This window comes from Papio anubis, chromosome 9 (genome assembly GCF_008728515.1).
Source record: "Papio anubis isolate 15944 chromosome 9, Panubis1.0, whole genome shotgun sequence".
In the NCBI taxonomy this organism is placed as follows: Eukaryota; Metazoa; Chordata; class Mammalia; order Primates; family Cercopithecidae; genus Papio; species Papio anubis.
Genome location: NC_044984.1, coordinates 34,942,821 through 34,956,457, shown reverse-complemented (window position 1 = coordinate 34,956,457; position 13,637 = coordinate 34,942,821). Strand labels below are relative to the sequence as shown.

The following is a 13,637-nucleotide window of genomic DNA, read 5'->3' as shown; positions in this document are numbered from 1 at the left end:
CCTTGTAAAATCCTTAATAATTTTCAAACAAGGAGAGTGCATTTCCATTTTATTACACAATTACATATCCACTTCTGCTCCCAAGCTCAAAGCGTATCATAAGCTTCTTTTTATGTTAAAATTATATCAAATTGATATTTATAAAGCACCTACCTTTGTCCTTAATAGCTCTACATCTAACGAGTTTCTACTCTTTTACTGGTCCTTTTACCTGGAACTCCCCTAGGCTCTAACCATTTCAGTCCAGGTCAATGATGACTAATGACTTGTAACAGATAATCTCTGATTTGTCTATGCAAAAAGAGAATTCAGAGTATAAACTCATAATTTTAAATATGAGCATTTGATTTTTAATAGCTAAGTAAATGTTTAAAAATTAATATTTATATATACATATATGTATTATATAGGTATGACTATCGTGATATTTACAAACCCACAATAGAATTTCCTTCAGTTATCTAATGCTCCATCTTGCAATAGTAACGTATTGCACTGGTGCTCAAATAGGGATTAAAATCAATTTACTAGTGTCTACTTAGGAGGTGTTTTTCAAGTGAAACTCTGGAGATGCCAACAGAAGGATGGCAGCATCCTACCACCTATGCTTTACTACTCTCCAAGTTTTTTTCAGAGAATCCATAAATATTGAAATGGTTTCTCTAATGAGTGAGCTTGCCACTTCAATGGAAAAATACTCACGCTGGCCTCTTTCCTAGCTACTAGGTAAGTATATTAGCCAAAGAAAGGAAAACAGACTCACGTTCCCAGATAATTTGTGTTTTGTTTTCTCCCTTTATCCTTTTTTTCTTATAAATCCCATCTCTGATTTTGATAAATAAGCTAAATGTTTGGAATCATCTCCCTTGTCTACAAGTAAGTGGCATGGTGATAGTGTCGCTGGATTAGTCTTTGAAAAATTAAAAGATTAAGGCAAAAGAGATCCAACATCATATGACTGATAGCCTCAAAGAAGAGAGCTAAAATAATGAAAGAGAAAAATACAGATATTTAGGCTGGTCACGGTGGCTCACACTTGTAATCTCAGCACTTTGGGAGGTCGAGGCAGGATTGCTTGAGTCAAGGAGTTTGAGACCAGCCTGGGCAACATAGTGAGACCCTGTCTCCACTTTTGTATTAAAAATAATAATAAGTAAGTATATCCAGTTCTACTTCCAAACTCAAAATGCACCACAGGCTTATTTTCATGCCAAAATTATATCGAATTGATATTTATAAAGCATCTATCTTTATCCTTAATATCTTTACCATGTATATGTATATGTAATATACATGTATATAAAGATGCAACTCAATAAAACTTTCCAGGAAAAAAAGTTGAATGTATAGCTAGAATGAGAATACCATATCCCAGGACTAACATTGAGATATATCCTACTAAAGTGGATAGATTTCAAGAGAAAAAATTCTTTCAGCACCAGGCAAAGAATCCAAGCACTTAACAGTAAGAAACAAATGAAGCTGATCTCAGACTTCTCCACTAAAACATTCAGTACTAGAACACAGTGAAATGCCTACAAACACTTCAGGGAAAAAAAAAAAAAACACAATATTTTACAACCAACATAACTTTTTTTAAGAGTGCAAAATTTGGCCGGGCGCGGTGGCTCAAGCCTGTAATCCCAGCACTTTGGGAGGCCGAGACGGGCGGATCACGAGGTCAGGAGATCGAGACCATCCTGGCTATCACGGTGAAACCCCGTCTCTACTAAAAATACAAGAAAATTAGCCGGGCGAGGTGGTGGGCACCTGTAGTCCCAGCTACTTGGGAGGCTGAGGCAGGAGAATGGCGTGAACCCGGGGGAGCGGAGCTTGCAGTGAGCCGAGATCGCGCCACTGCACTCCGGCCTGGGGCAAAAAGAAAAACTCCGTCTCAAAAAAAAAAAAAAAAAAAAAGAGTGCAAAATTTATAAAGGCAAAAACAGCAACAATGAAATATAAACATTAGATATTCAAGGAATTAAACTTTTCTAAAGAAATTCAGACAACTAAAAGATGAATGGAAAAACAATAACAAAAGGACTTGAGATGAAGACTGCTTCCAAATAACTGTAGGAATAAGGTAAACACAAACTTAGAAAGCATAATTAGAAAGCTGAATATAAATATTATCTACTCTGCCAATGTGGAGTTAGTTTATTGAAAAAAAGTAGGTGGGAAAACAGGAGATATCAGAAGTGCAAATACTCTCATCTTATATAGCCAGGAGTCAAAAGATACTTTTAAATCTAATAGCAATAACATTAACATTTATTGAGTGCGTACTATGTGCCAATCATTATACTGACACTTCTGCATGAATTGTCTTATAAAATCTTCAACAACTCTAGCTGAAAAATCAGTTATTATCTCCATTTTATACATAATAAAATCAAGACATTAAGTACTTGTCCAGGGTGCATAGTCTGTAGGTAGTGGTGTCAGACTTAAATTCAGATATCTTAATTCCAGAAACCACAAACTTAGCTATTAGAAAATTTTACATAGCTAAAGCTATAAAAGCGAACATATAATTTGCTACAATTGGGTGATAAAAGCGAAGGAGAGAACATAAAGCAGTGGAAATATACTAATTTCAGCCAAAAGTGTGCATAAGGTGTCAACACACAGGAAGGAAAAAACGAATACCTGGGGAATACATTCATACACATAGAAAATTGAAGATTTTTCCAAAGCAGCACATTAGGAATGTCACCTCATTGTTTTTTAATATTTACGTAGGATGATATAATTTGGAAATGGTATAATTTATCTGATTAGTCTCTATTGATGGGTACTGCATTGTCAGGAAAGATTAAATTAAGCTGCAGTAACAAGTCTCAAAATTTTATGGGGTGCAAAAATAATAAGCTCCATTATTGCTCATGCTACATATGTGTTGCAGGTCAGGAGGGGACTCTGCTTGTTGTAGTCCCTCAGGGACCTCCACTGACAGAGCAACTACTATCTCAAACACTGCAGGTCAACATACCTGAGACAGTGCTCCCTCCATTTACAACTCCCTGACCAAACTTAGTCACATGCTTCAACCTAACTACTAAATCCTATGCCAGAATCACCAGAAGGTGGAGAACTAAAAATATTTGGCAAACAGCATGAATGATTACCATGTAAGCTTTTAGTTTGTTGCCACATTTTTAATTACAAATCATGCCACAGTGAACATTCATGTCTAATAATCTTTCTGTACATGAGCAAGTATATCTGCATTAAAAATTCTTAGAATGAAATTGCTGATCAGAAAATATGGCATTTTAATTTTGATAAATATTACCAAATTTCTCTCCAACAGGCTGTTTCGTTATCATTTACGTTAATAACAATTATAGTTGAAACTTTTAATGTGTACATATACCAACGTCATTATAGACCATAATCTCATCCATTGTAATTTGTTTTGGCAAAAGGAGTAAGATATTCAGCTTCCTTTGCTTTTCCCAAATGGCTGAAGAGTTAGTTGTTCCAACACAAGTAACTGAGTAATCTATTTTCCTCCCAACAGTCGAGGAATATCATAACATTACAAATTTTTATTTAAGTCTATTTCCTGAGCCACCCTTATGTGGCACTGATCTGTCTCCTCTAGTGCCAGTATCACACCATTATAGTTACTAAAATTGTATAATACATTTGATTATCTTTTGGAGTTAGGCCATATGAATTAACACTCTTGTTTAAAATTCTCCTGATTGCTCATATGTATTAATTTTTTCATGCAAATTTTACACTAGCTTACTTAGTTCCAGAAAATACTATTGTTATTTTTACTAAGGGTTCATAAACATAGATCAATTTTCATTTTTAAAAATTTAGTCCTTTTATCAAAATAGAAGATGTATCTTTTCATATATTCAGCTACTCCTCTCTACCCCTAAGCTTCGTAGTTTTCTGTATATCCATCCTGTAAACCTTTTATAAATTTTACTTATATGCAATTTGTTGTTATTGTTATTGGTGTTGCTTTTGCAGATAAGCTCTTTTTTTGACTACTGAAATAAATATATTCAATATTTAAGCTGAGTATATTTTGCTTCAAGGTTTTTGTGAAGCTCACAAGTTCTCCGATTTGTGCCCATTTCATCTGAAGATTTGTTTTACTTTACTGGATTTCCTCACTGAAGAACACAGGAGTGTCACCACATATAAAACACAGATGCAGCCAAAATGTGTAGAGTCTATTTTCAGCTTTGCTCTCTGGAAACAATAATGGACAAATATATCTCTCTGGAACAGGTGACAAAGTCTTCATCTGTGGAAAAGCTAAAAGGATCAGGCATAAATGGAACATCGCTGTTCTAGACAGAGATTTTAACTTCAGCTTGAATTTTATTGCATTTTTATGTATCCAAACATGGATTCACTTTCATAAATACTCTTCTTAGTCTCTGCTTTATAAATCAGAGTTGAATCTCAAGTTCTACCTTATTTGGAACTCTGCTCTCCAAGTTTAGATGTATTAAAATGTAATTCATTTTATCATGTCTGCAATATTTGGACCTAAAACCTCTGATGCTTTGTAATTACTATTCAGAGTAAGACATGCAATCACAGAATTTTGGAGCTACAGTAATCACTCTCATCTCTTAGAGCCATTTTTCTCAACCATGGTGAAGGATTAGGGGAATTACACTGGAGAGGTCTTTGAAATAAAATATTGTTACTTGTGTTTCTCCATGACCTTAACTCCCCACCTCTAACGATAATCAGTGCTGAGTGAAAGGCTGTGCATCATTACTGAAGTACTGGCATGGGGGGAAAAGCAGCGTTCAACCATTTCTTCTCAGATGGAACAAAGCGATTTTCTCCACATCACAGTACTTACCTGCTCTCTTGGCTCCCGACTGCTGAGGTTACATCTCACTTAGGCTTCCCTAATAACTTTAGAGAATATTGGCTAACTGGAACCAGTTATATATATGGCTTTTTGGTACCTCTTCCACTTTTCACCAACACCCACCATGAATAAAATTAACTGTTCCCTCCTCTATGTACTTAGACTATGTTCACAATGCTGGTATCCCTCCTAAGTGCTCGTGTAGAACAACTGATTTTATGCACAGTTGTTATTCCTCTAACAATGAGGCAGGATAGGTATTAAAAGGAAGTAACCATGTCTTCAGGACGCGGCAACTGTGGCAATCTTACTGTCAACATAGTAAGTTTCAGCATTCGCATTGTAGTCCAGCTCATTCAAGCAAAGCTATCTCCAGTAGAGAATTGCCCCTGCAGGGAGCATGCACATTTTGATTTTCCCTGTCCTCAGACTGACCCTTTGCTCATTATAATAGTAAAACACACACCGCTGGGTGGAGATTTCAGAGAGTTACGAGACATGGGATATATGAACAAGCATGTACAGCTACTGCACATGTGCACCCAGAGGACAACCTAGAATATGCTTACTAGTAACACGCCTTCCCACCTGCTTATGAAAAGTCATGTATGACTCCCACAAATGGAGTCTTCCTAGTGCCAGTCTATGCAGTCTCCTCCTTACTAGCAAGCCCGCCCTGAATTCTGTCAGGGTAAAAGTGTCTATTCCTCACTTAACCTGCAAAATATTCTTTCTTTTGCAATAAATTACTCGATGCTGCATCTCCTCTGCTGTGTGTCTCTTGTTTACAGAAAAGAACCAAGGTTTCACAACAGACATCAATAACCGGATTATGAGATTCAGGAGAGAAGGGTACAAAGCATTTTTATTTATCTTCTAAATGCCTAACCGCTTCCTTCCATATACTTATTTTCAACAAATATTTCTCAAGTTAAATTTAACCCATTACAACATAAACTCTTTGTATTAAAGAATTTTTTTTTTTTTTTTTTTTTTTTTTTTTTTTTGAGACGGAGTCTCGCTCTGTCGCCCAGGCTGGAGTGCAGTGGCCGGATCTCAGCTCACTGCAAGCTCCGCCTCCCGGGTTCACGCCATTCTCCGGCCTCAGCCTCCCGAGTAGCTGGGACTACAGGCGCCCGCCACCTCGCCCGGCTAGTTTTTTGTATTTCTTAATAGAGACGGGGTTTCACCGTGTTAGCCAGGATGGTCTCGATCTCCTGACCTCGTGATCCGCCCGTCTCGGCCTCCCAAAGTGCTGGGATTACAGGCTTGAGCCACCGCGCCCGGCCGTATTAAAGAATTTAATACAAAGGACTGTATTAAAGTTTGAGTATAAATGACTCAAACATATCATAGGCAGTGAGTGACATTATAAAATTCAATTTAAAATGAATTTTTAAGGGAGATCTCTTTGGAAGCTACTTTAATTAATTTATGACATTTATCAAAGTATATCAAACACATGGAATCATTTCCATTAATTACTTTAAATAGGCTCCTCCTTTTATAAAAACATTCACACTAATCATGTCTTTATTCTTAACATCTTTAATAAAGAACCAATGCATTTTATGCAAAATTTCCAAAACTTAATTCCACCAAAACTTTTTGCATTACACAATTTAAATTTAATTCCCTTTTTCTCTTTTTCATATTCAGTATGATTTATTGATACTTTAATTATAATGTAGGAACATAGATATATAAATGCTAATAAATGGAAACAATGTATACCAAATCATTTCAGAGGTTATCTCTTAGGAGAGCAATGAAAAGGAGCACAGGGAATCAAAGAAGACTTTACTGTTTTTGTTTGTTTGTTTTTGTTTCTGTTTCTGTTTTGGTTTTGAGACGAAGTCTTACTCTGTCGCCCAAGCTGGAGTGCAGTGGCGCCATCTCAGCTCACAGCAACCTCTGCCTCCTGGGTTCAAGCGATTCTCCTGCTTCAGCCTCCCGAGTAGCTGGGATTACAGGCGTGCATCACTATGCCCAGTTAATTTCTGTATTTTTAGTAGAGACAGGGTTTCACCATGTTGGCCAGGTAGGTCTCGAACTCCTGACCTCGTGATCCACCCGCCTCGGCCTCACCATAGTGCTAGCATTACAGACCTGAGCCACCGTGCCCAGCCGAAGACTTTACTTTTAACCCTGGTATGTCTTCATGGGCTAAATCATATACCATGAGACCAGAAAAGAAAGATAAGTAGCCGGAGAGGACAGACAGAGAAAACAGCAGCCATAGCACCCAGCATGACTCATAAGGTCTAGCTGCATATCTGGCTCTTTGGTTCTCTTTTTGGTTGAGCAAACTAGAGTGGATTTATATTACTGGCAATCAAAAGAATCTTGCCTACATTTGCAATTGATAATACACTTAGCTGGACTTAGCTTAGTACATATCTTTTCACTTCCCACATCTTATGTCTCTAACCATATGACTTCCTGCTATCATAGTAAACGGAGAATAGAAAACTTCGACTGAAAAAGCCCCCTAGTTCTCCAAATTTAATACTTTAGTTAACAGTGTAAAGACAGAAAACTTATATTCAACATACCCTGTTCAAAGCTGCTAGGACCAGTTTGTGAATATCATTCTTGAAACAGTGTTTTTTAACCATATTTAGCTTATGATAAGATTCTGCATCCTCTCTGGATTCTTCTGACATGCCTAAATGCACAGATAAATAAATAAAGAAAGACTTTTCTTATAAACATTTGAGTTGAACAGACTGTTACTTTCTAGAAATTGTCATAATTAATCTTACAATATATGTGTCGTACTTTTTTCTACTACATATTTCCTTATCAAAGAAATAACCAGAAATTTTAAGGAATCTATAAAGATAGTTCATCACTGAATATAAAATAAATATAATGTGTAAGAATGCTTACTGAATTTGAAGTAGCAAAAAATTATGATGGTGAAGCAATTTTCTGCGGCAAGCAATCACTTTTTTGTGTGAGTAGGCTGTGCTTTAAGATGCTGGAAGATTTGTATGCAACAATGGACAACTTGAGAAAAGTTCAAAGTTATTTGGACTACAACATAAAAAGGTCAGAAATGAAAAGTAGGCAAAAAAGAGTAGCTGGAATAATCGTGGCAAAAAATAAGATTTGAGTTTCAGTATTAAAGTGGTAGAGAACATGTCGTTTTTTAGAAGTCCTGTAAAGGCTATAGAATAGCATTGTTATTTTTAAAATATCATATTCCTTATTAAGCTACACTATAGCTGAACTATGCTAAAAACACTACAAGTCAAAAATGTAATATAACATGTAAGTAAAAATATTATGAATGAATAATGTTTTCCAAACCTAAGATTATAGACATAATTGTTAACAATCATTTATAATCTTCCACTTTAATAATCTACATTAATACAAACTATAAGCTGGCTACAGCAGGTTTTTCATTTATTTAAGAAGAATTTGAATTCCAATTACATGCCAAGGATTTTGTTAAATGCTGGGAATACTATGGTAAAGAAGGCAGCCTTGATAACCACCCTACTCCAACTTTCAGTCCTTATTTTAAAATGTATTCAAAGAGCTTCTGACATTCACTGCAGTCGTGTGGTCTGGGGCAAGTCCCTTAAACTCTCTGTGTATCATTTCCAGTGACCAAGACCACACTAACTTCTGAGGCTGCCTATTATGCCTTAAGAAAATGTGACCACTAAAACTGGCCTGTTTGAGTAGTAAAAACATCATGCTACATGTAATGGGTTTTACTAAACATCTTCCTTATATTAAGACCAAATGAACATTCCTGTAAATTTCTTCTCCAGTCTTTGTTCTATCACTTGAGGTCCTACTATTCAAATGGATATAATCTCCTTTCTACATAACAGTCCTTTAAGTTGTGCAGATGGTACATTTTTTTGAGAGCAGTGTCCATAACCTCATCATCTCCCCAGACCTTAAGGATTCTAGACATAGTGCTTTAAACACAACAGTTGTTCAGGACAAACTTGTTGCACAAACATTTATTTTAAAATGCCTACTCTGGAATCAGCCTGCATACGCTGAAAATCTGGTGCTGTTATATGAGGCCTGACCTTAAAAATCTCTACAATTCTATGCCTCAGTTTTGTTGTCCATACAATACCAAAATAATAATAATACTAATAATAATATCTGCCTCATGGAGTATTGTGAGAATTGAAAGAGTTAATATACTTAAAACACTTCAAACAATGACTAACACTTTTTAAGTTCTCCATGTTCGTTTAGTATTATTACTGTTACTGGTTGTAAGTGAGTAGATTTTAACAAAGTTTCATATCCCCTTGAGTCATCTCTTCTTCAAATAAAACAATCTCAGTTCCTTTTATTGCTCTTTTTGATGTGCTTTTATCTCCCTAATCACTCTCCTCTGTATACTTCCCTATTCGCCTATATCCCTTCTTAAAGAACTTCACATTATTTCCTCTAAAACTAGCAGTAACTCAAGAAACAACAAGTCAAATGATATTTTATTGAAGTAACTGGGTCTTTATTATTATTTTCTTAAAGCAACCAGTTCAATGTCTTCAACAAGTTGTTATAAAGTAAAAGAGAAAATGTACAGTAATAAATTGGAAGAAACTTAAGATACATACACTAGATGCAATATGCTATCCTTAATTGGACACTAAATTATACACATTTGCCATAACGTACATCTTTGCCACTAAAAAACCTGAATATAATCTAGTTAATAAATGAATACATGTACACCTAGGTATCTTATAAGAACCTCAACTTAGCATGTTCAAAACAGAATCATATTCAACCTAGAAACTACCAGAGTATTGCTACCATAGTTCCTTGTTGATACCTAGAATGATATGGTACTGCACGGCATGGTACATGATGGTAGGGTACAATACAGTATGGTGTAATGTGGTAGTATAATATGTTAGCATAGAGTAAATGATTAAGCCTTTACCTACCAGAAGAATGTACACATACTGATATGTTTATAAAATGTATTTTTGTACATGAAGTACAGTCCTCAAGTGATTATTTTCAAGGGCACCCATAATACATCTGATTGATTGCTGACTAACAATTTTGCTTCAGGGTCAGTTTAAGAACAATAAAATAAAAGAAACACTGTATTCCAAACTTACTTTTGGACTAAAAGAATATTATTTCATTAACAGATACGGTTTTTGAGTGTCCTCTGGTTATCTTTAAAACTCAAAACCTCTCTCAAAAGAATAAGGCTGTCAACTTTAAGGATAATCAAAAGGCATTTTTATTGTTTTTAATTACAATCTAAAAATAAAATTCAATAAAACCTGCAATAATATTTGCAAGTAAAATTACATCTGTTAAATTATGTCTCAAAATTAAGCTGAAACTATGAATAGGACACCATGATTCAATTTTTAAAACACTGATTGAATAGCTACCAGAGGACTGGAAAAACATGACTGAAGAAAGCTCTGTCCTTAAAAAACTTTTATATTGAATAATACTCTTATACAGAGAAACATAAAATGTCTATATAACTAGAGAAAATGATAGATTTAGGAAGATTTCATTTTAAAAGAACAAAGCAAAAATGACTGCAAAAGATTGGGAACTTCACAGAACAAAGCATCATCCCTCATACTTAGGGACCACGATGTCACATCAAACAGATCTCCCAACCATCTGTCCAATCTGCCCTCTCATCTGTGTTTCCCCCTGCAGGGTTCCTTCACCGGGTCTCACTTGACTACCACAGACCTCCAACCCAATCTCCTTTCATATAGTCTCTCTCCCTGTCTATCATCCTCTACACCACAATGCTATTGTCTTTAGTTGCAAAATTCGGTGTGACACTACAATCTGTAAACACTTTTCATAAACTTGGATTAACTTCCATTGTTACAAGGCATAGATTTTTCAACACTGCATTCAAGCCCCTTTTCTTTGGGCCTCAGCCTGTCCTTCCACACTCATCCCCATGCACTACTCTCCTCATCCTCTGTGCCTCACTCACCCCTGACCATGTGCATGTTCTTCTGCTTGAAATGTCCTCCTTCGTCTTTCTGCCAGGTCAGCTCTATTTACCCTTCCACCTCAAATATTATAATCTCTGTCCTACTCCTCTGAAGAAATTATTTGTGCCTCAATCAATATTCTCAAAGCCTTTTATACATGCATCTATCATGGCCCCTCTCACACTGCCTGTTAATTAACTATTTACACGTCCATCTACCTCTAAGCTCCTATAATAGTACAGTTGTGCTTTTTTTCCAATTCATCTTTCAAAGCTTAACAGCATCACAGTGCTTAGACCATAAGAAGCACCTAATAAATGTGCTGAATGAATAGAGACATGGGTATTTTAAAGGGGCTTTTGAGAACAAATAAGGTGATAACAGATGTAAGTAGGAATTAAAGGTGGGTGGTGGGTGGAAGCCATTGAGGTAAATGAGTACACGCCATATTGGAGAAAGATTAATTCAATCACAGAGTAAGAAAAGGATGGAAATGAAGGAAGAGAATAGGCATGAAAATTAGCTAATAGTACAATTCAAACAAGTGAAAAAAAGCTTGAACTCAGGTCACAGCAACAAAAATAGAAAACAATTATCAGAGATGAACACTCGCCTTAAAAATAAAATCTCCACATCTTACATTGTAGTTATTTAAAATAAATAAATTACTGAATTTCATATGTTTTATAAAAATTAATCTAAATGCCAATTCTGCATCATATTTAACCCCTATTTTTGTTTTTGGTGTAACAGAAAGATTTACATTTAGTCAACAGAAACTAGTCTTTTAATATTTGCCTAGAAAATTGCTATTTCATGAAAAGTCAAAAATCCCTTTAAATTGTTATCTCTTCTCACAATCAACTATGTAACTTACCTGGCACTATAAAATGTAAAATAGCTCGAAGCGCCTCCAGCTGCACTGGTAATGATGTCTCATGACTTTTCATAACTGTTACTATTTTGGGGAGCACTGCTGCCATTGTATCCAGGGAAGTGTTGCTGGGGATATAAAATTGGCATGTTTATTGGAAGACCGATCTGATTCAATGGTATAAACACCAAATTGAAGTAAGTACAGGAGGACAGAACCAATATATTTTATCAGGAAAGACTATATGAAAATGCATTTGAAATCAGCAGTATAAGCATACATAATTTTAATTGTCTAAACTTTGAACTCATAAGATAGAATTCATAGTAACCTGGGAATTATTTCATTTCATAAAACTAACAACATTCTTCTGACCTAGGATGGGTCAATGACAACAATCCCAGGAGGTAGGTGTTATTATCCCCATTTTCTACATGAAGAACTTAGGCAGATAGAGGTTAAATATTCAGGTTTTGTCACTAGAAAGTGACAGAGACAAGGCTGGTACCCAAACTTGTCTGACCCCAAGATAAGGCCTCCTTACAGCACATGAACCTTCCTCTTCCAGATTAACATCACTGGACTTCTTATATAGTATCCTTAATTATTTTTAATTTGTTTTACAGTCTTGTTTTCTCTAAGGTATTTTAGCTATTCTTTCTTTTACATATGAGCAAATGTCACTTGACTAGAATGCGGTAGGTACTATGAACTTTAATACAGTCAATCCTTGCTTTACTTGCTAACTGAAACTTGTGCATATCAGAACCATGTTCTCACTTTGCATGGTTCTGTGGACACTGAGATACACTCCTTCTTTTCCAACTTAAAGTCCCAGTTTAAACACATCCCTCTGTTGGAGCCTGCCCTCCTTAGGTAACCCCAGCTGGGTCCACTCTACTCTTACCATTGTGTATTTTACACACTACTGCTACTGCATTCTGAGACTGTATTATAATAACCTGTTTACATATCAGTCTCTCAACTAACATGAGTTCTCTAGGGGCAGACACATTGCCAGAGCCAATGTGGAATCTCCAGGACTGCAACTGTACACATTTTACTTAAGAGCATGCAGCCAGAAACATCAAATCGCTTGCCCAGAATCTACAGAATCCTAGACTGGAGTTTATTCCACTGTTTTTGTGCCTCATTTATAAAGGTTTGCACACTTTCAGCGCCATTAAAATCAACATTTAAGATAAACTTTTCATCTCAGTGTTCAAAAACAACATTTAAATAAGAGAAATACCACTTAAAGAGATACATAAACATAGATTAGCTAGACTGATGTTAAAAACAGTGTAACCCTACTTCTTACAAGTCTGCAGTTATGTTACATTTCATGCTACATGCACTTCATCTATTCACACTTAATAACAGTATAACAATAGATATAATTTGTTGAGTGCTTAAAATGTAGCAGGCATTATCCTAATCCCTTTGTAAAAATTAATTTATTTAATCCTTACATTCTAAGCTTACAACTTTCAAGGCTGTTATTACCATTCTTCTTTACCAATGAGGAACATGAAGTTTTAGAGATGAAACAGTTGGCTCAAATTAGTGGCAAAGCCAGGAACAAAATTAGTTTTTACTGCAACTTCTGTGCCAATTATTTTGTCTACACATGAGAGTTTTCTATATAGCCTCTTTTTGTTTGAAATTTACTCAGACAATGCCAAATTTACATCATATTTTTTGGCTTAACGAAATGCAAAAAGGCACTGAGCCTATTCTACAGTAGGTACCTTCTGCATATTATTCATTTTTCGTCTTTTAAACAGGTTTTTTTTTTTAAGCCACAAGTTCTGCCCACACCTACCACCCCTCACCCCCACCTCATCCCACTCTATCCCACCACCATCCATACATAGATCAAAGGATCTGGTCTCTGTTGTGCCACTAACCAGCAGCTGTATAATCTTAACAT

The 13,637-nt window shown here is 35.7% G+C and overlaps 1 protein-coding gene across 23 annotated transcripts in view; it reads right to left on the bottom strand.

The window, feature by feature from the left end:
• LRRK2 (leucine rich repeat kinase 2) overlaps positions 1 to 13,637 on the bottom strand; it is a 145,856-nt gene that overhangs the window by 100,432 nt on the left and 31,787 nt on the right. For 22 of the 23 annotated variants that reach the window (XR_004175965.1, XR_004175966.1, XM_031650155.1 and 19 more), the window contains 2 exon segments: positions 11,708 to 11,832; positions 7,411 to 7,523 (listed from right to left, as the gene is read on the bottom strand). Coding sequence is in view for 21 of the 23 variants with exons in the window: in XM_031650155.1 (XP_031506015.1) it covers positions 7,411 to 7,523; positions 11,708 to 11,832 (238 nt within the window). In the remaining 2 variants the exon portion in view is untranslated. 23 annotated transcript variants of the gene reach the window in all.